This window comes from Neofelis nebulosa, chromosome 2, assembly GCF_028018385.1.
Source record: "Neofelis nebulosa isolate mNeoNeb1 chromosome 2, mNeoNeb1.pri, whole genome shotgun sequence".
In the NCBI taxonomy this organism is placed as follows: domain Eukaryota; kingdom Metazoa; phylum Chordata; class Mammalia; order Carnivora; family Felidae; genus Neofelis; species Neofelis nebulosa.
Genome location: NC_080783.1, coordinates 139,050,899 through 139,078,741, shown reverse-complemented (window position 1 = coordinate 139,078,741; position 27,843 = coordinate 139,050,899). Strand labels below are relative to the sequence as shown.

At 35.9% G+C, this 27,843-nt stretch overlaps 1 protein-coding gene and 1 long non-coding RNA gene across 3 annotated transcripts in view; one reads left to right on the top strand and one right to left on the bottom strand.

Annotated features, from left to right (window-relative positions):
* LOC131492078 (uncharacterized) overlaps positions 1-25,584 on the top strand; it is a 46,616-nt gene extending 21,032 nt beyond the window's left edge. The window contains exon 5 of one of the 2 annotated variants that reach the window (XR_009251830.1): positions 25,443-25,584. This is a non-coding gene — a long non-coding RNA (uncharacterized LOC131492078). Of the gene's footprint in view, positions 1-7,642; positions 7,952-25,442 lie in introns of those variants that run through there. The other variant, XR_009251829.1, reaches the window with a different exon arrangement.
* The window catches only part of DPYD (dihydropyrimidine dehydrogenase), an 863,407-nt gene that overhangs the window by 453,649 nt on the left and 381,915 nt on the right, over positions 1-27,843 (bottom strand). Inside the window, exon 11 of the mRNA XM_058695679.1 lies at positions 7,951-8,161. Coding sequence (XP_058551662.1) covers positions 7,951-8,161 — 211 coding nt within the window. The remainder of the gene's footprint in view (positions 1-7,950; positions 8,162-27,843) is intronic.

Genomic DNA, 27,843 nt, shown 5'->3' with positions numbered 1-27,843 from the left:
TACAACCCACTTCCTCTAGGAAGCTTCCCTGGACCCTTAGATTATTTCCCGTGCTTCTCTTGCAGTGCAATTTATCGTAATTGTGAGTCTCCCTGTTAAACTGCATTCCTGGAGACAAGGTTTGGCATTGGCCTTTTCACCACTTCATCCTTAGAACTTAAGCTCAGTGCCTGGAATAGCAGGCAATCAGAGGTTATTAGTTAAACAAATAAGCCTGTGAAATGAGGGGACTGCAATATTTGATTTAAGTCCCTTACAGCACATTTGGAAATAACAACAAAAGTCCCATGCAAGTTATTATACAATAACATACCCAGTAAATTACACTGGATGACAACTTTGGTTTTCAATTCTATCTCATCCATTTTCAGTTATAGTAATCATTAGTAGGCCCCTTCCTCTAACATTTGTGCCATCAACCAAAAAGTTTTCATCTCCCATAAAGTTCAGTATTCCATAATCTGTTCCCTTGAAACTTCATTGCAAGTATTTGTGTTTATTTAAAAAAAAATGCATACAATGGTGAAAATACGACTGATTAAGTCATAGTTTGAACTCAGTACCCATTCCATCCCCTTCCTCTTCATTTTTGGTAAAAGAGATAAGGAAATATGCATGCCTGGCAATTTCTAAGTCTGACTTAGGCCACAATAAGGCACATTATCCCATGGCCTGCACTTTTTCCTCAGTATGGGAGCAGGTGAATCAAAGCTACACTCGAAGCTGGTATTGGCAGAATCTTTGATTTACCCCATGAGGTTTTAAAAAACTTTTCTGAGGGCTTCCAATAAAATGAACTAGAAAGTGATTTTAAAATCTTTTCCCCCCAAAACACTCCCTTCATGAAACTAGTTGCGGCTAATGCTATCAAGGGAGTTGATTCAGAAGGAATTGGGCTTTGTGTTTCCTTGTTATTTCTAGTGAGATGAATAGAAAGAAAATGTAGGCACTGGGTGACATGTAGAAGCTCCTTTCCTAGAAGAAGGGCCACACGTACCATGGTATATTTATAGTTCAGTCACTTTGTCATTTACTCTCCTGAGCAGTGCCTTGCAGCATTATGCTGAGTCAGGTTTATTGGCACCATTCATCCTTTCTCTTTTTTCCAAAAACATAGTGTTTTCTTTAAGTTTATTTATTTATTTTCAGAGAGAGAGAGAGAGAGAGAGCATGCACACACATGAGCGGGGGAGGGTGAGAGACAGAGAGAGAGAGAGAGAGGAAGAATCCCAAGCAGGCCCTTTAAAGTCAGCTCAGCAAGGAGCCCTGAGCAGGCTTGATCTCATGAACTGTGGGATCATGACCTGAATTGAAATCAAGAGTTTGGATGCTTAACTGACTGAGCCACCCAGGTGCCATGAGGTGTTTATTCTTTATTTTTTTTAATTTTTTTAATGTTTATTTATTATTGAGAGACAGAGAGACACAGAGCGTGAGCAGGGGAGGGGTAGAGAGAGGGGAAGACACAGAATCCGAAGCATGCTCCAGGCTCTGAGCTGTCAGCACAGAGCCCAACGCGAGGCTTGAACTCACAGACTGCGAGATCATGACCTATGCCGAAGTCGGTCGCTCAACCAACTGAGCCACCCAGGCGCCCCATATTCTTAATTATATCATCCCATAACTTTCAAACATTTAAAAACTCAAACAGTATCCTCAAAAATACTTCTCTCTTTCCTTCTTAAAAGTAACAGTGATTGGGGCACCTGGGTGCCTACCTGGAGTAAACGTTCAACTCTTGATTTTAGCTCAGGTCATGGTCTCACAGTTGGGAGCTGGGCCTGGGCATTAGGCTCTGTGCTGAAAGTGTGGAGCCTGCTTGGGATTCTCTCTCCCTCTCTCTCAGGTCTCCCCACTTGTGTGTGTGCATGCATGCGTGCGTTTGCTCTCTCTCTCAAAATAAATAAATAAACATTTTTGTAAAAAGTAACTGATCAAAAACTGGCCCAATTTCACCATTTTTAAGAGGAAAAAAGTTACTAAAAATCCTTTGATTTTTAAATACTTGATTTGCAGAAACTCAAAGTGGAGATTTCTAACTGCTAAATATTAGTTGAGAGAAAATTTCAATCCTTTTGATTATATGAAAAACATCAGAATTGATAATAAAACATTTTTAAAATGTATGATACAGTTACAAACCATATAATATTTTTTCTGCAAAAAAACTAACCAAATATAGGAAACATTTCACATTTAAAAAATCATAAATGTAAGAGCATGTGCTTTACTTATTTACAAAGACATGTTCACAGAACCTGCAAAGTTCCAGATGAAGTCCTGATTTTCAAATGCTTTTATTTCTATACAACATTCATATTATCACAAGGGTGCAATATAACTCAACTTACTTATTAAACTATGTTTTGTTTCATAAGGATAGTAGCATCTAAAACTTAAGAGATGCTTACTATGGGCCAGACATATATTGAAGTGCCTTACATATTTTATTAATTTATTCTTAAAATAACTCAAGATGGTAGATACTATAATCACTCCACTTAAAAGATCAGGACCGTGAAGTACAAAGAGACTAAGGGAGCCAGGTTTCCAGCTGGGCAGCCTGGCTCCAGAACCCCTGCTCGAAGCTGCTATACCAGACAGACTCTAATTAGTGTAATATTTATTGGATTATAAAGAATGCAACAATTTATGCCAAAATAGGGGGAAAAATTAATAGCAATAGAAAAAAAGAAGTATTTTTTTAAATATTTTCTAAAAAAAAAAGCAAATAAACGAAACTGGACCCATAGCAGGAAAAAATAGGTATAATAAAATTAATATGCTAACATGAATCAAGCCAAATCAAATATGCAATGATATATTATTATCCATCTAGTATAGGCACATTAATGTGTAGACTGCTATTGGAACTACAACTTACTATAAAGGTACAATCTTTGTGCTTTTGGGATTTACAATCTAATTGGAAGACAAATTACAGTATGTTCTGGAAGATCAAAGCACATGGCTCTTTTTAAAGTCAACATTTCTCAAAAGAATGGGAGGATGGCTGTGGCGCAGTGTATAGAAGAGGCACAGAGGTCATGGCATGGGCTAGAGTGCCTTCCTTCAGTCGTCTGGAAGCATATTCAAAGACACATAAAATTATGTCATCTGTATCTGCTGGGAATATGTGAGGACAGGGCCAACTGTTACTACCTCTATCAGAAAAATAAAGCTGTGAGGTTGGTAGAAATGGTAACAATTGTCATCATTTCCAAATTAACAGAAAAGATATGCACACTTTTCACAACTGACAATGTGGTTCTAAACAGAAAGGGAAGGGAGGATAAACTTAAAATAAGCAAGGAGTCTCTTAAACCTGAGACTGTCCAAATAAACAAAAAATTAGAGTATTCAATTCAATAAACATTGACTTTGGTGTTTAGCAGAAGAGGAGACATATTGTTAAAATAAATAAATGTTTTAAAATTTCCAGTGAAGGGCAATGCTTGTGGACTAGAAATGCCAGTAGAGGCAGCTTGTGCTTAATTTACTGAAAGCCTTTAAAATCAGTCTCGAACAATAAAATCCCAATTTAAAGTGATTTGGATTCTTACATACTTTAGAGGGAATGGATGAGAATTTTTTTAAAGGCGCAAGCACTTGTAGTTTCTCACAGAAAGACACCAAATAAGGCTAAGACTTTATTATCTCCATCAAATTAGAAACCAAACACCACACTGCCTTTAGAATTTGGGACAGTACTTAATGAAGGATTCAATTAAATTTTGCTCTTAATAAGCACACGTATATTCCATGCACATAGATGTGGGATATGTAGTCTTTGTTCCTATATCCCACTCACTGCTACAACTCAAAAAATGAAATAGAAATAAAGTAGAATTAGAGAAAATAATGATTATCACTTATAAATATTATCAGCCTTGGCAGTAATTAAGTAATTAGCAACTAGAATCCAAGGATATTACCCAAATTTGTTTTATATATTTGATATTCTTATCTTTTCTATAAGCTGTTGAGGCATTCGCCATTTTTATAACAAGAAATATTTATCACAGATACATTAAGTGCTTAATACTAAAGTTATTTTATATTCTTTGTGCAACATACAAATCAAAGGACCTGTAGAAGTAATGCAGTACATGAGAGAAAAAATGAGATTAAAAACTTAATTTCCCAATTTAGGTTACCTTTATAAATACATGTTATTGATATAACTAAGATGCTACAGGTGTTTTCATTTAAACAATTATAATCAGAGAATGAATGCTGAAAATATGTTATCACCATCCTTTATAGGTACTCTGTCAAGTTTATTTCATTCCTTGAATTGTTTCAAATATATGTATATAATGTATTCACCAAGGACTTTTTGAATTACCACTATGGAATCCACCTGTGCTAAGATACTGGGAGGTATAATTCTATAGGGAAGAGTGGGAAATAAAGCTATGTACATAGTATATATAAAGCCATTTCATGAAGTTCTCAAGTGCTAAGGAACAGGACCTTCATCCTATAGTACAGAGTAACATTGGTGAATTTAATGAAAAGAAAAACTGGAGTTAGATATTTGAATCTGGGATAACATTTTGAACTTTAGTAATAGGTGAACTACAGTACCATTTAAACAACAGCAAAGTTGAGAAGCGACATGCTTTAGGGAGACCTCATGAGATGATCCTTCCTTACTTTGCGCATATCTCTCTAAATGTATCTTCACTTGGTAAAATAATTATTTGTTTAAAGGTCTCCCTCCAGCCCCAGTTTGTGAGGTTTTTAAGTAGAAGGAATACTTCATTCATCTTTGCACTCTCCAAAATACATCTTGGTACCTGGCATTCATTAGACACTAAATGTTTGTTACATGCATGGGCATATAATAAAGGATGAAATGTCTTCTATGGCATGGAATGGAGAAAGAGATTTGGGATCCAGTCACACAGAAGTGCAATAGTGTCTACTGTAAGTCTAGCCTCAACCTGCACATAGAAATTGTTTAAGTATTTCTTACAAGAAGGAATGTGTGTATGAATAAATAAATGAATTAATGATACAATCAGTTCAATGAAGGAATAAATACATTAAGAGAAAATGGATAAAGTCTGAACTTTGGAAAAGTACTAAAAAGTAATAAGCTAGAGAAAGAAAAGCACTCAATGATAGGCTCAGAAGAGGAATAGTTAAAAGAAAAAAAAACAAGAAAATGGGGTGTCCATAAACAATAATAATGTGCTACATTTCTACAGCACTTTCACATTATTTTAATTCTGATAACAGTCCGGAAAGATAGGGGGATAAGGTTTTATTATGCTCGTCTTTTTAATAGAGGAAGAAACTGAAGCCCAGAAAGGTTAGGTGACTTAGAGGATTTCAAATAGAAAGAAATATTTAACATTGTCAAATGCAGGAAATAGGATGATAATGCAGAAAAAATGTCATAGATTTGGCATGTAGTCCATTGAAGCCTGTGAAAGTGAAGTGAGGTTGGGAAGGAAGGAAGAAGAGGGGTGGGAAGGCAGGTCAATGTTTTAAGTGTTAGAAATAAATATATTAAATCACATAGTATCACATATGTGATAATCACAAAAATGTCACACATAAATCATCACATAGGTATCAGAATGGAACAAGATTTAGGGTAGAAGAGGGAGACATGAATAGCTTCTTTTTTTAGCTAAGATTTCTTAAATAATGAAAGTAAATTCTTCATTGTCCACAAATAACTCAAAGGATATTTCATTTAACACATGACTTTACTTACCTTGAATTCTCATTTTCCTAATATTTCCCTGTTCACTGAGATCTCAAAAAGAAAAAAAAAAGTCTTATCATCTTGGGTAAGATCTTGGTAAATTTTTTAATATTTTTCTTGGTAAAATTCTGACAATTACTGATGCCCTTTCCCCCTTTCTTTAATGTTTTCCATTCAAAAAAACAGTTCTGAAAACATTTTGATGGGAAGAGAGGCATGAATGCTATCTAACCTTCTAGCTCTTCCAGCTTCCCTCTCACTTGGAAAGTAGCTTCTTATTCACGTAAACATTGAAAGGCCCTGAAAGCACAGGTAATTCTATTTAAGGATTAATTTATTTCTATTTATTTCATGTCAGGAGAAGGGAGGGGGCAGAAAGGAAAGCGAAAGACCATTTTTTTCCTTGGTTTCTCTAATGTATATGGGTAGTATATGTAAAATACGGGAAGAAACATACAAGTAAATTCTGGAATAAAATACATAAATAAATTAATACATAAATAAATTCTGGAATGGTTTTGCAAATAAAAATCACTAGACTCAAACTTTCTTACACTTCATATTTTAAATACTAAATTAAGGGGCACCTGGGTGGCTCAGTCAATTAAGCGTCCAACTTTGGCTAAGGTCATCATCTTGTGGTTCATGGATTCAAGCCCCGCGTTAGGCTCTGCGCTGACAGCTCAGAGCCTGGAGCCTGCTTCGGATTCTGTGTCTCCCTCTCTCTCTGCCCCTACCCAACTCACATTCTGTCTCTCTGTCTCTGTCTCTCTCAAAAATAAATAAACATTAAAAAAATTAAATACTAAATTAAGCAAAAGCTATTTTCTATGATCTTGTGAGTCATATCTACTTATGTTTGTTTAGGAAAAAATACATTTTTCTTAATGTTAGTTAGAGATGTCAGTTGTGAAACATAAATTTAGATGGGTAAGATAAATTAGTTTTTGATAAGTGAATCATCAACAGAATTGCTAGTTAAATATGACTCAACTTTTTACTCAGTTTTTGGTGATGTGCCGAGTAGTAAGAACAGTATGATTTTTTAGATGATAGAATATAATTTATGCGTTTTTCTTTTTTCTCTTTTCCTGAATGCAGTTAATGATAAACAAACCACACTATGACTGTGTCTACATATCACATAAACATCTAGATGAAAAGTGACAAATTCGGGCCATCATCCAGCTATTTGAAAACATTTATCTTGATGACATTAAACATCTGAATGTTTCCAAATACCAAGATGTTTGATGTCCTGCAGATAAAATATCCTGATGACTGGTTGAATTTTTTACTTATCTGCTGCATAAAAATGCACATTTGCTTGCATATATCTCTTCCTATTTCAGACACAAAATGTAATTTTAGCATGGATATAGTAGGGAGTCATAGGATCTGTCAGGTTTAGATTTTTTTTTTTTTTTTGCTGTTATTGTTATTCATAATGAATGTCTGTCTTAGAAAAACATCTTTTATTTTACTTTCAGTAAATAAAAGAGTTAATCATTTAAACAGTGTGTATTAAAAGGTAAAGAATTTGCAAAATAAAGGAACATAGGTACCTATGCTTTCATCTACAATGAGCCCCCGAAACACTGAGTTTGGGGGAAATATAACACAAAATACTCTTAATTGATTAACTTATTACTCACTTGGAATATTATATAAGACATTTCCCTTTCTTATCTTTCTGTTAAAAGCATTTTTTTCTTCCTTAGCATGTCCATTTATGCCATCCAGATGAGGTGACAGAAATTCAAACTTTCTAATTTGATAATTTTGATGTTTCTAGCGATGGCTTGGCACGAGGACAGTAGTACACATGAATTCTATTTTTGCCTATTCATTAGGTCTTAATTTGTCTGAATCACTGAAGATTGGCTGTTACAACTTCTCTGTCACATTTTCTTACTCTAGGTCTAATTGAAGAAAAGCCATTCTTACGGAGGAAACAGGCAAACGTTTATTACAAAACGGACTATGTATTTTGATTATAAGCTTAAAAGAAAGATTAATGTTATTTTCAATCCCCACCACTTTAAAAATAATTCTGTATAAGCATTAAATGCCATTTCTAAGCCTTTTAAATCAAGATTGCTTGGATTTCATACTAGAAGAAGAAAATGAATGTTAAAGTGGAAAACAATTCCCTGAAAGGTGGAAACTCTTATGGCACTGAAATAACAGACAATTGAATAATGCATTTCAGCTCCCAAGAACTCTACCTGTAGGATCACTCAGAACTGAACCAAAGGCACTGATGACCACATCGGCTCTCAGATGGACTAGCTCATCTTCATGTTCATTCCAGTTTCCCATTTCATCTTGCTCTGTCCGAACAAACTGCATAGCAACAATTCTCCCTCCTTTTACTATAACCTTCCGTGGGGACAGGAAAGGCAAAAATTCACACCTTTTTTCCTTAGCAAGCTCCACCTAAAACAAAACAGAACAGAGGAGAAGTTGACAATGTTTCTTCTCCATTTAATACTTGGTTTTAAATTCAATTATACATGCTACAGCTTCCGATGCTTAAATCAACATAAAGCTTTTTCTTTCACCAAAGCTGATGTTCAGTTATCAGCTATTTACATTTTGCAAATCACTGACTCAAGAGAGTCTTAAATAGACTGGAGTTGTCATGTGGAAGTTTACAGAGAATGGCATCACAAGATATTTCTCAAGTTTTAGGGACACCACACCCTATGGTTGGTGGCATATAAAGTTTTTGCCTGTAGCAAAAGTCTGGCTTTCTATATGCTTTCATTTATGTAGGCTTAACTTCTCTTTTCAATCATGCCACATATGAAATTAAATACTTCTGATCATTACCAGGTTGCATATATCTAAACTGGAAAAAAGTCAATCAAGTGGGTGAGCCAGTCTCTGCAAGTGCATGATTTAAATGGTAGGTAGAGGAAAGAAGACTGAGAAACTGTGGGATCAAGAAACAAATAACATTTAATCTTACTTTTGTAAAAATGCAAATGAAAAATTTAAGAAAGAGAAACAAGTATGTTCTTCTTGACAAATTCCCAGTTAACCCACATCTATTACCTCATTTATTCTGCTATAAAATGGGACACCCTGGTTTTTGTTTTCATGCCCATAATTGGATGCCTATCAAGACAGAATGTAAATATTTACTTATTATTTATTTTTCCATTTATTGTTTTTTTTTTGGGGGGGGGGGATCCAGGCCTTTGTCAATGTAACCCTAACTAGTATATTGAGTGTATTTTTCAAAAATTGTACTACTGAAATGGATGAGGGATTGCCAAATCTCATTCCTTCCCTCCCTCATGGAAGACAGGTGGGTTCTTAGTAGGACCCCTGACAAGTGAGATTAAGAAGGTTGTTTGTGTGAGGTTCCATACAAGGAGTTGTCTGGCACCAACAAGATGGAAAAACTGAGACATAAAGTGACTTGCTTTATGTTGTGATCAAATCATAGACCCACTTCTGGGCACTCTGTCCATAATTAATGGTGCCAAACTTTGGCATGCATCAGTGGTTCCGGAACGTTGGCAAGCTGGGGGGCTTGTTAAAACTAATTGCATGGACCCACCCTCAGAACTTTTAGCTCTATAGGATTAGATGAGGCCTGAGGATCTGCATTTCTAACAAAGTCCTAAGTGATGTTATGCTGCTGGTCTAGAAATGACAATTTGTGAACCATGGTCTTATCAGATTATATCTGACTGGCTCTGAACTTAGTTGGTCTATACCATGCATTCTTTTTGAGAGTAATATCATCCATAAGGGAGCAAAAATTAATTCTTGAAGAAGGAAAAAATCTTAGAAGTCAAAATTGAATTTGTGACAACTCCCCCCCATAAGAGCAATAATATATAAACAAATATACAGGATATCTATATTATTAAAATTACAGTGTGTTTGTGTGTGTATTGGGGAGGGTTAATTAGGAATAAAAGTTTACGAAGACTCACTAAAGGGATAACTTAAAAAAACAAAAACAAAATTGAGAAACACTGGTCATTCCTGTATATTGGCACAAAGCTATTCAGCCTGTGTCTTATTTATGCTTTGAATATTGGCTTTAAAGCCTTAAAATTGGACCACATAAATTATTATTGCAAAATATTTCCCTTTTCTTTATAAATTAAGAGATTACCAATATGAAAAATACTAGATATTAGGTATATTGTGGGTAGTAAGTATCAAAACAATGGATCTTAAACTGCGCACTGTTTAGACAGGAAAATTAGGAGTAAGTGGAATTGAATCAGGTTTGAAACTGGTTTCTAATGCTTACTTGGGATAGTCACTAAATAAATCTCTCTGATCTTCAGCCTTCATATATGTAAAATGGAAATAAAACCTAATTAGTTAGTATGTGGTGTTATTTAAAGCAATTTAGAAATGTAAAACACCTAAAACAAAACTTAATGTACAGAAAGTGCAAGTAAATACTATTTATTTGTAGTTGCAATTTTTTGTATTTTTTTAAATGTTTATTTATTTTTGAGAGAGAGACAGAGACCAAATACAAGCTGGGGAGGGGCAGAGAGAGAAGGAGACACAGAATGCAAAGAAGGCTTCAGGCTCCTAGCTGTCAGCAAAGAGCCCAAAGTGGGGATTGAACCCATGGACCATGAGATCATGACCTAAGCCAAAGTTGGATGCTTTACCCACTCAGCCAACCAGGTGCACTTGTAGTAAATTTTCTGAATTCACTTTTCCCCTGAAAATCATTCTTGAAACTATTCAATACCACTTAGCAATAGGATTATGAATGCAATAGAAAGGTGACCCAAGAGCAAAGGTAAAAAAAAAAAAAAAAGGAAAAGAAAAAGCCAAAGAATTTAGACTCTGTTTTAATTTTCAACAAAATAAAATGTATGATTTCTCGAAGGCAAAGTATTCCTTGAATAGTTCTAATTACAAAACAAATCTGGCTCCATATAGAAGACAGGTTTCCTGTGTCACTTTTGTCACACTTACATTATGTAGCACCTTATAACTCATCAATATAAACCAGTTTATTGTGCTTCAAAACTGCCAAGTGATGCTAAATTTTAATGATAATTCCAAACTTGATTGAATAACAATGACAAGTGTTTATGGTTTCAATAAATCAATACATGATACATATTTAAAATAGTACTTTTTTCTGCAAAGGGCAGAAATAAAATCCTGAACTATGCTGCACGTATTGTGAGCATCTCTCAGACTGATTTAGGATCTATTTTGTCCCATTCTACTTTTTATGTCTCTTAATACTTAGATAGTATCTATTATTCTCTGTAGATAATCTCATATAATTTTTGGAAAATTTGGCATCAAATTTAAAAACAAAATTGGGATTATTTATTTTCTGTTTAAAGAAATTCCTCCATATTTGGAGGGGCTAAGATGGTGGAACAGCATGGAAGGTTTTTTTGCATCTCTTGTCCCTGAAATGGAGCCAGATCAACACAAAACCATCCTGCACACCTAAAAAAACTGATTTGAGAATTAACACAACAATCTGACAAACTGAACCACAGAACTCAGCAGGTATGCAGCATGGAGAGGTGAACTTGGGGAGAGGAGCCATGGAGGGTAGGGAGCTGTTTTTGCTTGCAAAGAGAGGAAGGAGATGGGGGGAGAGTATGGGAAAAGCAACCCCCCACCAAAAGCAGCTACAGAGAAAGTGGAAAAGTGGGAACAGTTGCAGGGACTGAAAAAAAAAGGGAGAAAGGAGAAAAGAGACGGTTAAATTCCATTAAGACTCTATAAACAGGGGGAATGCAGAGTCTGAAACTCCACAGTTTGATATCTGGCAGGCAGAGCTCTGGTGGGAAGGGGGAATACCAAGGAGCAGAGAGTGAGCTCCAAGGGTCCTTGGGGCACACAGGGAGAGGCAATTCCCCTGCTGAGAGGACATTTGGTAGAGACTGTGCAGCCTGCCCACAGGCAAAGGTCCCAGAGGACCCCAGAGAACAACCACATTCACTGGTGTTGGAACAAGGACCTTAAGTGGGAAGCCTGGCACTAGATGTGTGTTGTGATTTACCATAAACCCTGAAGCACTAGTGCTACAAGATTGTGTGAACTTTTTCTGGGATGGGCTGCCACCCAGCCACAGTCTCTGGTCATCGGCAGCAGCACGGTCTTGAGAACATTCCTGGGAGTGGGTTGGCACCCAGCCATTGCTCAGCAAGTCCCACCCCCAGAAGATCTAAGCAGGTCAAAGCTGCAGTTCCTCAGAAGTGAGGGGTTGGGAAACAGAACCACATCTGAGATAAAACTCAGGATGGAGGTGCTGCCTGGCAGCTTGACAGCTTGGTCACAGACAGTGTAGAAGCAGGGAGTGGATGGAAGCTGGAGACAAAGGAGAGGTGCTTGATTGCCAGACATGGAGAGCACAGAGTTCTGATACTAGAGACTGGGTAGCTGGTCAACCCTCTCACACATGCGCATACACACCTACACATGCCACAGCAATCCATCCAGGTAAGCTAAGCAGCACCATCCAGTGGAGAAGGAAGGTGTTACACTAAGCCCTGCCCAACTTGACTAGGGTTTGTCAAGGCCTCTTGAAAAATACAAGTCTCTCCACCTGCTTAGTATATGGACTATAAAGTGCTTTATAGCTTGACTTCTATGGGAAAACAGATGTACTTTCAATCGTACTTCATTCTGTCTGTTGGTCATTTCATTCAATTCTTTTTAATTTTTTTCCTATTTTTGAATACAGAAAAAGAAAAAAACTTATTTTCCACTTTTATTTAAAAGATTTTTATTTTTTTTCTAATCTATGTTTTACATTTTTGTAAATTTTTAAAATTCTATTTTACTTTCATCATTTCATTTTATTCTATTTTACTGAATTAATTTTTTCCTATTTTCAAAAGTCTTCCTTTTTTAATTCTTTTTTTTTCTCTTTTTTTTCTTTTCTTATCTTTCCATTTTTTTATCTAATCTATCAAGCTTCTTTCAACAACCAGAGCAAAACACACCTAGGATCTAGCATCCTTTATTTTATTTCCTTGTGTTGCTTTTAATTTTTTAATTTTAATTTTTTTTCTTTATTAATTCCTTTTCTTCCTACAAAATGATAAAACGAAGGAATTCACCCTAAAAGAAAGAACAGGAAGAATTGACAGCCAGGGACTTAATCAACACAGATACAAGCAAGATGTCTGAACCAGAATTTAGAATAATGATAATAATACTAGTTGGGGTTGAAAACAGATTAGAATCCCCTTCTGAGAAGTAAAAGCTAGTCAGGATGAAATAAAAAATGCTAAAACTGAGCGGCAATCTCAAATGGATGCCATGGCGGCAAGGATGGATGAGTCAGAGCAGCGAATCAGCAACACAGAGTACAAACTTATGGAGAATAATGAAGCAGAAAAAAACAGGGGGACTAAGGCAAAAGAGCAAGAAATAAAAATTATAGAACTCAGTGACTCATTAAAAAGGAATAACATCAGAATCACAGGTGTCCGAGAAGGTGAAGAGTGAAAAAGAGGTAGAAAATTTATGTGAGCAAATCATAGTGGAAAATTTTCCTAACCTGGGGAAAGACATAGACATCAAAATCCAGGAAGCATAGAGGACACTCATTAGGTTCAACAAAAACCAACCATCAACAGGGCATATCATAGTGAAATTCACAAAATACTCAGGCAAGGAAAGAATCATGAAAGCAACAAGGGAAAAAAAAAAGTCTTAACATACAAGGGAAAACAGATCAGGTTCACAGCAGACCTATCCGCAGAAACGTGGCAGGCAAGAAAGGAGTGGCAGGATATATTCAATGTGTTGAATTGGAAAAATATGCAGCCAAGAATTCTTTATCCACCAAGGTTCTCATTCAAAACAGAAGGTGAGATAAAAAGTTTCCCAGACAAACAAAAATTAAAGGAATTTGTGACCACTAAACCAGCCCTGCAAGAAATTTTAAGGGGGACTCTCTGAGGGGAGAAAAGATGAAAAAAAAAAAAAAGACCAAAAGCAACAAAGACTAGAAAGGACCAGAGAACACTACCAGAAACTCCAACTATTACTATGGCAATAAATTCATATCTTTCAGTACTCACTCTAAACATCAATGGTCTAAAAACTCCAATCAAAAGACACAGGGTAACAGAATGGATTAGAAAACAAGATCCATCTATATGCTGTTTACAAGAGACCCATTTTAGACCTAAAGACACCTTCGGATTGAAAATAAGGGGATGGAGAACCATCTATCATGCTAATGGTTGCCAAAAGAAGCCGGAGTAGCCATACTTATATCAGACAATCTAGATTTTAAAATAAAGACTGTAACAAGAGCTGAAGAAGGGCATTATATCATAATTAAGGGGTCTATCTACCAAGAAGACCTAACAATTATAAACATTTATGTTCCAAATGTGAGAGCACCCAAATATATAAATCAATCAACCGCAGACTTAAATAAACTCATTGATAATAATACCATAATAGTAGGGGACTTCAACACCCCACTTGCAGCAATGGACAGATCATCTAAACAGAAAATCAACAAGGGAACAATGGCTTTGAATGACACACTGGACCAGATGGACTTAACAGACACATTCAGAACATTTCATGCTAAAGCAGCAGAATACACATTCTTCTCGAGTGCACATGGAACAACTATAGAATGGATCACATACTAGGACACAAATCAGCCCTCAACAAGTACTAAAAGATCGAGATCATATTGTGCATATTTTCAGACCACGACACTATGAAACTCAAAGTCAGCCACAAGAAAAAATTTGGAAAGATAACAAATACTTGGAGACTAAAGAACACCCTAATAAAGAATGAATGGGCTAACCAAGAAATTAAAGAGGAAATTAAAAATTACATGGAAACCAATGGAAACCAATGAAAACGATAACACCACAGCCTAAAACCTTTGGGATGCAGCAAAAGTGGTCATAAGAGGGGACTATATAGCAATCCAAGCCTTCCTAAAGAAGGAAGAAAGGTCTCAGATACACAACCTGACCTTAAAACTCAAAGAGCTGGAAAAAGAACATCAAATAAAACCCAAAACCACCAGAATACAGGAAATAATAAAGATTAGAGCAGAAATCAATGCTATTAAAACCAAAAAAGCAGTAGAACAGATCAATGAAAACAGGAGCTGGTTCTTTGAAAGAATTAACAAATTTGGTAAACCCCTAGCCAGTTTGATCAAAAAGAAAAAGGAAAGGACCCAAATAAATAAAATCAAGAATGAAAGAGGAGAGATCACAACCAACACTGCAGATACACAAACAATAATAACAGAATATTATGAGCTATTATATGCCAATAAAATGGGCAATCTGGAAGAAATGGACAAACTCCTAGAAACATATAAACTACCAAAACTGAAACAGGAAGAAATAGAAAATTTAAACAGACCCATAACCTGTAAAGAAATAGAATTAGTAATCAAAAATCTCCCAAAAAACAAGAGTTCAGGGTCATATGGCTTTCAAGGGGAATTCTATCAAACATTTAAAGAAGAGTTAACACCTATTCTCTTGAAGCTGTTCCAAAAAATAGAAATGGAAGGAAAACTTCCAAACTCTTTCTATGAAGCCAGAATTACCTTGATTCCAAAACCAGACAAAGACCCCACTAAAAAGGAGAACTATAGTCCAATTTCCCTGATGGGCATGGATGCAAAAATCCTCAACAAGATACTAGCTAACCAGATCCAACAATACATTAAAAGAATTATTCACCAAGGCCAAGTGGGATTTATATCTGGGATGCAGGACTGGTTCAATATCTGCAAAACAATCAATGTGATACTTCACATCATTAAAGAAAGGACAAGAACCATATGATCCTCTCAAAAGACGCAGAGAAAGCATCTAACAAAATACAGTATCCTTTCCTTGATAAAAAACCCTCAAGAAAGTAGGGATAGAAGGATCATACATCGAGATCATAAAAGCCATATATTAAAGATGCACTGCTAATATCATCCTCAATGGGTAAAAACTAAGAGCTTTCCCCCTAAGGTCAGGAACACGACAGGGATGTCCACTCTTGCCACTGTTATTCAAGTATTAGAAGTCTTAGCCTCTGCAATCAGACAACACAAAGAAATAAAAGGCATCCAAATCGGCCAGGAGGAGGCTAAACTTTCACTCTTCGCAGATGACATGGTATTCTATTTGGAAAACCCAAAAGATTCCACCAAAAAACTGCTAAAACTAATTCATGAATTCAGCAAAGTTGCAGGATATAAAATCAATGCACAGAAATCAGTTGCATTCCTATACACCCACAATGAAGCAACAGAAAGAAAATCAAGGAATCGATCCCATTTACAGTTGCACCAAAACCCATAAAATACCTAGGAATAAATCTAACCAAAGAGGTGAAACATCTATACACTGAAAACTATAGAAAGATTATGAAAGAAATTGAAGAAGACACCAAAAAATGGAAAAAGATTCCATGCTCCTGGATAGGAAGAAAAAATATTGTTAGAATGTTGATACTACCCAAAGCAATCTACATATTCAGTGCAATCCTTATCAAAATAAAACCAGCAATCTTCACAGAGTTGGACAAATAATCCTAACATTTTTATGGAACCAGAAAAGACCCCAAATAGCCAAAGCAATCCCGAAAAAGAAAATTAAGCAGGAGGCATCACAATCCCAGACTTCAAGCTATACTACAAAGCTGTAATCATCCAGACACTATGATATTGGCACAAGAACAGACACGCAGATCAATGGAACAGAATAGATAACCCAGAAATGGACCCACAAATGTATGGCCAACTAATTTTTGACAAAGCAGGAAAGAATATCCAATGGAATAAAGTCTCTTCAGCAAGTGGTGCTAGGAAAACTGGACAGTGACATGCAGAAGAATGAACCTGGACCACTTTCTTACACCATACACAAAAATAAACTCAAAATTGAATAAAGACCTAACTGTGAGACAAGAAGCCATCAAAATCCTAGAGGAAAAAGCAGGTAAAAACCTCTTTGACCTTGGCTGCAGCAACTTCTTACTCAAGACATCTCCAGAGGCAAGGGAAACAAAAGCAAACATGAAGTATTTGGGACCTCATCAAAATAAAAAGCTTCTGCATAGTGAAGGAAACAATCAGCAAAACTAAAAGGCAACCAGTGGAATGGGAGAAGATATTCACAAACGACATATCAGATAAAGGGTTAGTATCCAAAATCTATAAAGCACTTATCAAACTCAACACCCAAGAAACAAATAATCCAGTGAAGAAATGGGCAAAAGACATGAAACAAATAGACACTTCTCCAAAAAAGATATCCAGATTGCCAATTGACACATGAAAAAATGCTCAAAATAACTCATCATCGGGGAAATACAAATCAAATCCACAATGAGATACCACCTAACACCTGTCAGAATGGCTAACATTAACAACTCAGGCAACCACAGATGTTGGTGAGGATGTGGAGAAAGAGGATATCTTTTGCACTGCTGGTGGGGAATGCAAACTGGTACAGTCACTCTGGAAAATAGTATGGAGGTTCCTCAAAAAATTAAAAGTAGAACTACCCTACAACCCAGCAATTGCACTACCAGGTATTCATCCAAGGGAAACAAGTGTGCTGTTTTGAAGGGGCACATTCACCCCAATGTTTATAGCAGCACTATTAGCAATATCCAAAGTATGGAAAGAGCCCAAATGCCCATCGATAGGAATGGATAAAGAAGATGTGGTATATATATATACAATGGAGTATTACTTCACAATCAAAAGAATTAAATCTTTCGTTTACAACTACATGGATGGATCTGGAGTGTATTATGTTAAGAAAAATTTGTCAGTCCGAAAAAGATAAACCTATGAGTTCACTCATATGAAGCATTTAAGATATGAAACAGATGAACTAGGGATGAGAGAAGGGAAGCAAAAGTAATATAAAAACAGGAAGGGAGACAAAACATAAAAGTCTCTTAAATACAGAGAACAAAGAGATGGTTTCTGGAAGGGTTGTGGGAGGGGAGATAGTCTAAATGGGTAAGGGGCATTAAGGAATCTACTTCTGACATCATTGTTGCACCATATGTTTACTAATTTGAATGTAAATTAAACAATAAATAAATTAAAAATAAATAAATAAAATGAAAATAAAAATAAAAACAAAATTGGACACTGCGAACAAATCAAAATTAAAAAAAAATGACTACCAATGACTTAATGCTTGAACATGCTTTAGTAGTATTCTTACCATGGTTTTGACTTCTGAGGGATTAAAAGCTATATACAGTTATGATCACAAAGAAACTGTATTTTAATATATCCTCAGCTCACATCATAATTTCCCATATGCACTAGCGTTGATAGCTGGTATTTAAATATTCAGTATTTGTGACAGATATCTAACAGTGCACAGAAGTTGAGGATTATTAACACTGGCCCCCACAAAAGATTACTCTGAAATTTTGCTTTTGAACTTTGACATGTTTTATATTCTCTAAAATATGTAAGAGTATACTACTGGGCAGCAGACATAAATCATACCATTTCTTGCCATTTTGCTATTAAGCAGCTAGATTTTTCATTTTATGCAAGAAATGGAAAAACTTTTATGTTTAATTAAAATTTTTTTAACATTTATTTATTTTTGAGAGAGAGAAAGAGAGACAGTGCAAGTGGGGGAAGGAGAGAGAGAGAGAGAGACAGAATCTGAAGCACGCTTCAGGTTCTGAGCTGTCAGCACAGAGACAAACACGATGCTTGAACTCATGAACTGCAAGATCATGACCTAAGCTGAAGTCGGACACTCAATCAATTGAGCCACCCAGGTACCCCAGAGATGGAAAAACTTTTAAAGGAAAGATAGGAAGATATTGCTTTAACATATGTATTTATTTGGAAAGTACTGATATTGGGAAAAGAAAAGCTAAGATGGTAACATTTTTTGAGATGATAAGATTTATCTCAGTCAACAGGGAAGTATTAGGAAAATGAGAATTCAAAGTACGTAAAGTCATGTGTCAAGTGATATATCCTTTGAATTATTTCTGGGCAACAGAGGAATTTACTTTCACTATTTAAGAAATCTGTCTAGCCAGATAATAAATAAATAAATACTTATAGAGCAGATATTCTTTTAAGTGCTTTACATATGGCTCATTTTAATTTTCACACAGGAGATATGTTTATGACACATATACCAGTTATTATTTTTTAAGTATTAAGTTTCAAGCCAAGTTTTTCTCCTTATTGTGGCTCAAAAAGCCAATAACACATGAATGGGTATCAATCATGATTTACAGCCTTAGCACCCAACCTCAGGCACTCTGCTGTTTGCTGCACTCACAACTAATCCTATGTGAGAAGAAGCATTATTTCCTTGCTAAGAAGAAAACCTGAGGTTCAGAGAAACCAAACATATACTGAGGAATGATAAAACCTGGTTAAAATCCTGATATGGCTGAACAAAATCCTGGGTGATATTCATTAATCTACAAAGACAGCAATTGTGGTATATTTGAAAGAATGAGCTTTGGATGGTTCTAGTTGTTCAATCTCAAAACAAGGTTAATTAGAACAGGAAAGGATCTACTCAAAAGCAAATTAATGGTCAAGGAGTTGGCCTGATAAAGGCTGCCCTCAGTGGGAAGAAGAGAATCAAGCTTCCTATTCTAAGTAAGTTTTGAAGTACAATAAAATTATGACATATAGAAACCAAGTGATGGACTTAGGGACTCAATATTGTAAATGAACTAATGGCAACTCCTTGAATCCAGAGAAAGTTTAAGTTTAGAACAAAGAAGTATTACTTCATAAAGTGGACAATAGAGACACAGAACACATAATCTCAAGATTTAAAAATGGAAAATTAAGATAGAATTTAAAATAAATTTATTTGCTAGTAAGTAAAATCCTTTAAAAAACTCGTTGAACACAGAAAGAATATTTTATTTAACTTCCTATCCCCAGGGTCAGGAGTGATATTAAAGTATTTAACAAATGACAAATACAAGCAGATGAATGTCAAACAGATGCCTGGCAAATCAGAATATACTCTAGCCAATACTCCACATGGAAGGACATCAAGTGAATTTCAGCCCCATCAAAATGGCTAGCACATAGTAGACTTTGAATAACATTTTGTTTACCAAGAATGACTACTATGAAAACCCGGAGGACATTCAAGTTAAAGAATGGACAACCGACTGGTAGTATATGGACTCAGTGGCCTCTAAACACCCATCCTGAAGCAAGTATAACACTGGGCATGCAGTAGACATGCTACCTGGCCACAGCATCATATGTTGTGAGGTTGAAATAAAAAGTAAATGATGTTCTTTCTCAGCTGTCAGTTACACTGCCATGAGAAAATGAGAGGCCAGAGTGACCAAACTCATGCAGTGGGTCTTAATATTTTATTGTCCAAATTAATCAGCCTTCTGTGCTAAGTAGTTCACAGATGTCAGTGTTAGTGCTTTTTAATACCTAATGTTAATGATCATTAATAATCAGCAACTCTGTAGTTTTGGTATATGAACACTTTTGTTCACGGCACACATATTTATCTATTTGTTCAATGGTGCCTGTTCTCATGAGGGATAATTGGTACCTCAAACAAACATATAAACCTCTCTTGTTCTTATCTCCACCAATAATTACCCAAGGGAATGAAGGAGGAAACATCTGTAAGGTTTCATTTTTGAGGTTCAATAAAACAAACTGTTACTTTCTTTTCCCATGATATTAGGAAAATAAGAAAAACCTTCTTAGCTTTGATTTTTACCTCCATATTCAGGGAGGATACATGGTTGATGCTGAGTGAAATAAAAATAGAGTGCTATAGCATGCAGTAATGATGATCATTTGAATGATTAACTTTATGTAATGTGATGATTTGGTCTGATTAATATTACAGGTATCATACTGTGGAAATTATGAAACAACTTAATTTACTACAATTAAAAGTATGATGTCAACTCATTTTTAGATTGCATATAGGCAAAGTAAGTATAGGTTATAAACTATAATGAGAACTCAAACCCAGCATACATTATATTCTAATATATAAAGTTTGAGAAACACTATGAAGAAATAATATTCTTTGTAAAGATTACCCTTGAATAGCTAGATATTTAACAAGTTATCAATTCTATGTGAACGTGAGGACCTAGAGAAGGAATTTCAAATCAAAATGCTTTTGGTGGTCTGCTCTGGTCAGTGATAATCCTGAAAAAAATATTCTTTTATTTCATCACTGTTCAAGTATTGGATACACCAGAAATGTTCATAACCACACAATGAGAGTTCCATTCATCCATAAATTTACCAAACATTATTGAGTACCTATTTTGTAAAAAAAAAAAAAAAAAAAAAAAAAAAAAAAAGGGGCGCCTGGATGGCGCAGTCAGTTAAGCATCCGACTTCAGCCAGGTCACGATCTCGCGGTCCGTGAGTTCAAGCCCCACGTCAGGCTCTGGGCTGATGGCTCGGAGCCTGGAGCCTGTTTCCGATTCTGTGTCTCCCTCTCTCTCTGCCCCTCCCCCGTTCATGCTATGTCTCTCTCTGTCCCAAAAATAAATTAAAAAACGTTGAAAAAAAAATTAAAAATAAAAAAAATTAAAAAAAAAATGGTGCTAGGTGTTATAGCTAATAAAATAATCCCTGCTTTCAAGACTCTCACAGATGCAGACAAATCAGCAATCCTATTCAGTGTGATAACACATATAAATACAGTGTACAGTAATGGCAGATAAAATGGCATTCTGCACAGCAGTGGTGCACAACAAGAAAGGGAAGCCTGGAAAAGGTACTCTAGGAACTAATCTTGAAGAATGAGTAGGAAGCAGTTACTGGAAAAGGATTAGCTACGGGGAGATCGTAGTATATGATAGATTATCTCCCTTGGGTGAGGAAAGATGTAGGGAGGTAAAGGAGCTTATTTCAAGAAAGAAAGGAGGAAAGAGACCTGGTTAAATGCCTCTGTAAACATGCTACTGGGAAACAAAGGATCGGTCAGCATTCTCGAGTGGGAGAGCCCTTACCTGTAGAATGCTTTTGGCAAGATCTACCTGCTAATCTAGGATAGCTATAATAAAACAAACACAAAAACCTGGGAACTGGATTTTTGGGGCATGGATCTCTGTGAAGAGTCATATAAACTATGTAACTGAGTATAAACTGGAGATGTTTTATAGTTGAATCAGCGTCCTTTTGTGTAAGTGATGGAGCTACTGATATTGTTTAGAGACCCCACATTAATCTGGGTTGAAATACATCTTGATGTACCAAGATGGGGCCTGGAAAACTGTGTTTGGTGGTCTTGAAGCTCTCCCTGTTTACCCCACACTTCTTTGTTTATTTAGATCTTTGAACTTGTTAAGAAAGTTTGATGCAGGTTATATCTCTCATTGGTGTGAGTCTGATTTCACAATCCAATCTTCTGGTCAATTTGGTTACTGAGGTCATGAAGAAAGATAGAGGCAGTAAATTCTGTCTACCCTTTCTTGATCTCATCTTCCTTAATTTACTAAACAGTTTTTTTTAATGTTTATTCATTTTTGGGAGAGAGAGAGAGTGAGCGTGCAGGGAAGGGGCAGAGAGAGAGGGAGACACAGAAACCAACACAGGCTCCAGGCTCTGCGCCAACAGCACAGAGCCTGATGTGGGGCTCAAACTCACAAACCATGAGATCATGACCTGAGCTGAACTTGATGTTTAACTGACTGAGCCACCCAGGTACCCCTTACTAAACAGTTCTTAACATATTTTGCACTTTTTAGTTTATATAGGTTCACAGTCAGTGGTGGAAAGTGGAACAATTCTGATAGGCTTACTACTCTTAGAATTCTGCAATTATTCTTTTCTTTGGCAAGAATAGTTTGCTGAAACCACAAGGTGAGGTTCCTTTTAGTACCTACTATAATGTTATAGTCTTTTGGGTTTTTTTCACTTTAAGCTTTTAAAATTGAAGAATCTTGAACAGAGAGAAACATTTTTCCATGTGAGAGTTATACTACACAATTACCCCTTAACTATTTTATTGTGATACTATTGAGCTGCAAAAGCCAGAAATGCAATGCATGGGATAATTTAGAGTCTTTAATGCTTTTGCACAGAGATCATAAAATACATCCTTTCTTACAAAAAGAGAGTATTTTTAAATACCATTCATGACTGACGAGATTTTCTTCACTCTAACTAGCTCTTATTACTCCTCGTCTTACTTTTTGCTGTAGTCAAGCATGTCTGGCTGCTGTCACAGTATCTCACAAAATTATCTTCTGCGTAACTTTGGTGCCTTTGCAGTATCCTCTTCAATTGTGAAATCCCTCTTTATGTAAATTCTGTTCAAACAAGGATCCTCTCTCATCTTCTAATCATCTCTGATTTCATAAATTTTTATTCATTTTTACCTCTTATATTACTTGGTTATGATTTCTTCCTTTTTTTTTTTTTTTTGAATTCTTAGCTATCTTTTAAAAGACTGAAGACCAGGAACAAATAACTTTTTTTTCAATCTACTTTTAATGTTAGGTTGATACTGTAATGTGAGATATTTTAAACCTTTAAAAGTAAAATACTTCTTTAAAAGCCATCAGTAGTAATTTTGAGGTGTATGTATGTATGTATGTATAAATTATATATTTTGAATATTTCATTTTCATTTAAAGTCTTCCTATAAGATTTTTAATGCCACAAAAGTATTTATTTATTCATCACAATTCCCTGATATGACACCTTGGATCAAGCATTGTTCTATACTTTGACTCAGATACAAATTGAATGAACCAATCCATCTGAAGGAGCTTGCATTTTAATTTGTGAGATGGGTATAAAGTAATAACTATTCTATGTGACAAGTGCTGTAATATAGGAAGCATAAAGAGTTGTAAGATCTCACAGGAAGAAGAGGTTAATTAAGAAGAAACTAAGGAAGCTTGCAAAGAAAAAAAATGACATTTGGAGCAGATCTTGGAGGATGAGTTCACCTTTTAAAAAAATGTTTATTTATTTATTTTGAGAGAAAGAGTACACATGCATGAGTGGGAGAAGGGGCAGAGAGAGAAGAGGGAGAGAATCCCAAGCAGGCTTGACTCTGTATGCAAAGGCCTGATGTGGAGTTTGATCTCACAAACTGAGATTATGACCAGAGCTGAAATCAAGAATTGGACACTTAACCTAGTGAGTCACCCAGGCACCCGTGAGTTCACCTTTTTATAAGAAAATAAAATTACTTTAAAAAATGACAATTATTAGCTTTTATATATATATTTTAAATTTTAATGCTGATTTTTTGAGACATAGAATGTGAGCGGGGGAAGGGCAGAAAGAGACAGAGACAGAATCCAAAGCAGGCTCCAGGCTTTGAGCTGTGAGCACAGAGCCCAATGCTGGGGTGGAACTCACAGACCGTGAGATCATGACCTGAGCCAAAGTTGGTTGCTCAACCGACTGAGTCACTTAGGCGCCCCTATTTGCTTTTATATTAATTCAGGAATGTTATTCATTTATTTTTCTGTTTTGAATTTTGTGCCTGACCAACATGCATATTTTTTAAATTATGCAAATTACTTTTTAATATTTCCAATGGATAAGACAAGAAAAGAAGACAGTGGAAATTGAGAGGAATATTATTAGTGGGAGAAGGGCTTCTAACTTTTACATGAAAGTTAATAGAGTAACAACACATTACTATGTAATAAAGCTTAAGAGTGATCTGATAACATACATACATATATGCATACCAATCCTAAATGATTGTTAAACCTTTTCAAAAGATATATAGTTTTCAGCTCTCAGATATTCCTAGTCATCATCCTCCCCTTGGAATTACTGAAAATAGTTAAGCTTGGGGCGCCTGGGTGGCTCAGTCAGTTGAGCGTCTGACTTCGGCTCAGGTCATGATCTCCGGTTGAGGATTTCAAGCCCCGCATCAGGCTCTGTGCTGACAGCTCAGAGCCTGGAGCCTGCTTTGGATTCTGTGTCTCCCTGTCTCTGCCTCTCCCCAACTCAAGCTCTGTCTCTCTGTGTCTCAAAAATAAACATTTAAAAAAATGAAAAAAAAAAGAAAGAAAATAGTTAAGATTTTCAAGTATGTAATCTTGATGAGCACAGGCTTCTGTTGTCTCCTGGCCTATTTACAGTCTTTTTTTTTTTTTTTTTTTTCCTCACTCAGCATCTGAATTCTCACATGTAGTGTAGAATTCTGACAATTTCACCTGCAGGCTTCTTTGATATCCATGTCTTGAATGTAGCAGATTTTACCTTTCCAACTAACGGGGGATACATTAATTGCAACTTGTTTCAAGTATAATATTTATAGAGATGGCCAAGATTTTCAGTATAGAGCTGCTGTCATTTCATGAGGAGATACAGCCTTCCTGTCCAGATTCCACATCATTCAGACATCTTTGTCTGAATGTTCCAAATACAGAAGTTGGGGGATATAAAAAGCTTTAAGGAGCATATAAATTACAACAGTAATTTTACAGATGGGCACTCTCAGACTAGGATATGTAACCTAGAACAAAGTTCTCCAGCCTTTAGCCACTTCCTTGTCAACTGTTCCATTCTACTTTCTCACGTGACACTAAATTTTCACGCTTTTCAAAAATGTAAACACACACAGATCCTTAGAATGTCATTCCCATGCCATCATTAAAGTATTAAAGGTATACTTAATATCTTAGTACCAGGGAGCCCCTAGCTGCCACTAATTGTGTGTTGGGGCTAATTGGGTGTGTTTATTTATTTGTTTGTTTGCAGATATCTTCATATTAGCAATCATGCTAACAGGTCTCTGATTACTTTCCATGAAGAACACCAACTCAAATGACATGCAGGTGCCAAATATTGAAGAGTTGCTATAAGCATCACCTTAGCAAGTAAAATTAAATTTGTCAGCTTATAGAGGTTATTTTCTAAAAACAGTCCCAGGTTCATATTTCTTAAAATTAAATAAAAACTAGAAAGCATTAGTTATTTCTAGGAAAATGCGTAGTCAGCAAGATGTAGACAATGAAAGTGTCAATGAATGTAGCACAAACGTCATCATTTGATATTCAAAATGTCTGAGGAGAGGCTCACAGATCATGCCACATAAAGGATCTATTATGGGGTATGCTGTATAGTACTCAGGAGTCAACTAAAAAGTGCATTCTTTCACATGAAAATGTATTATTTCAAAAAAAAGAAAATGCATTATTTCAGAGTTGCAGTAACAGATTTTGACTAACAGACTAGGTAATCTGGCACTGTTATTTTTATTATTAAAAAAATAATAAAGTAGCATTAATTACCAAAGAGTTGACCTCCAGAATAGCTAAAATATATGGAGACAGGCATATCAAAGGTAAATCAGTTAACATTTTAGCAAATGAATGGGGGGAAGCCAAGGGGCACTGGAGAGTGCTATAGAGGAGAGCCCATTTTAAATATAACAGAATTAAAGATCTATCATGTTTTCCTGATATTAAAAAACTGAATATGTGAACAATAGATTCTTAAAATTGGTGGGTGGCATCGTACTAGTAAAATAATTTTGTACCAGTAATAATTAATAAGTGATACTTCTCAGTAATAATAAGAACTACAAAGTTCTTCCCGAACCTTATCCTTTAAATTTATCTACTCAAGCAGGTCTGCTGAGTCCTGACCTTCATGCCTCCTTTTAGGGATTCCCAACTGCCTAAAGCATTCTTGCAGTTTTATCTGATCTGTCAACAGCTTTTAATACCAGCATTTTGGGGGATTCTGTTATCCTGTGAAATTTAATCTCACCTATTTAAGCTTGCAGAAAGTACTGGAGGGAATTATTAACAGATTTTCCCTCATCTTCTTAGAGGATAGTGCTGAGTGATTGGCTGGTTTCCCTAAGGACGCACAGCTAAGAAGTGCTAGTTTGTCAGTAGCATCCTATTTAGCATGTGTGTGAGGCCACAAGGGAGACTGAAAGACATTTGGAATCAGAATTCCATCAATATGCTGATGATGCCTCCATATCTTCGTTTCATCAAACCTATATTCTGTAGCATTAATGCTTTCTTAACTAAGATGGAAAGCGCCCCAAAACAGCACACTGCCGATGGCTCTAATTAGACAGCTGGAAACTACATGGATGATACATGAGAGCAGTGGATCGCAGTCTCAGCATCACCAAGAAACTTGTTAAAAATGCAAATTCTCAGGCCCCTCCCAGACGTCTGGAATCAGAACCTCTGGAACCAGGGCCCAGCAAGCTATGTATGACCAGCCCTCCAGGTGATTCTGATGCATACGGAAATTTGAGAACATCTGCATTTGAAAACTGGGATATGGCTATCACTGCTGAATCTATTGGGTGTTGCCTCCCACTTTAGGAGATTAAAACATTTCTGGATCCAATCACACTGTTCTTTGTTACTAACAATGTAATGTTAAATGTAACTGGCCTTTATAATAATAATTCATATTTGTCACTAAAGGATGAGAGCACTATTGCTCTGTATTGTCCTCCCTCTATGACCATCTGAGAATTAGACTGAAGCTTAGAATATATGCATGCTGACATGCTTAATGGTGAGGACCTTAACCAACAAAAATACATGTAATTCCCAAATTCCATCCAAGAGCCCAAACCCATTAAACGATACTCATATTTGAAATTCTAAATATCCATTTTTCTCATTCTTCGCTGACTTTAAAGAATCCAAGTGTGGTTGCAGATTGAGTGCATTAGGGGTAAAAGCATAAGAGAAAGAGGAGAAATACAAAGAAATTGGGTATGCTATTAAATTTTTCTTGTTGGTTAACATTTTTTCCTAGAACATATTCTCTGAGGACCTTGTCTTGGAGTGTTGAACTTCCTCCTGACTTTCCAGTTTCGTAAGTGCTAGCGCTGGCCATGCCAAGGGCCCTCTTTTGACATAACAAAACCAAGTAATGGACAGGAGGGATTAATATCAGAACCTCTGGAAATGCTAAATCCTAAAACCCCCAATCCTAAAAAAGTATGAGCACTGGCCAATAACCCAACCCTAAAATCTATGCATGTTCTGAAAATATGTTACATATTATTCCTTCTCTCATGTTGAGGAATTTCACTTAAAATTACCAAATGAACCTTCAAAGGCCTATTACTATAACACGAATCTAACCTGGAAAGTACTAGCTCTTTTGATGCCAGGAG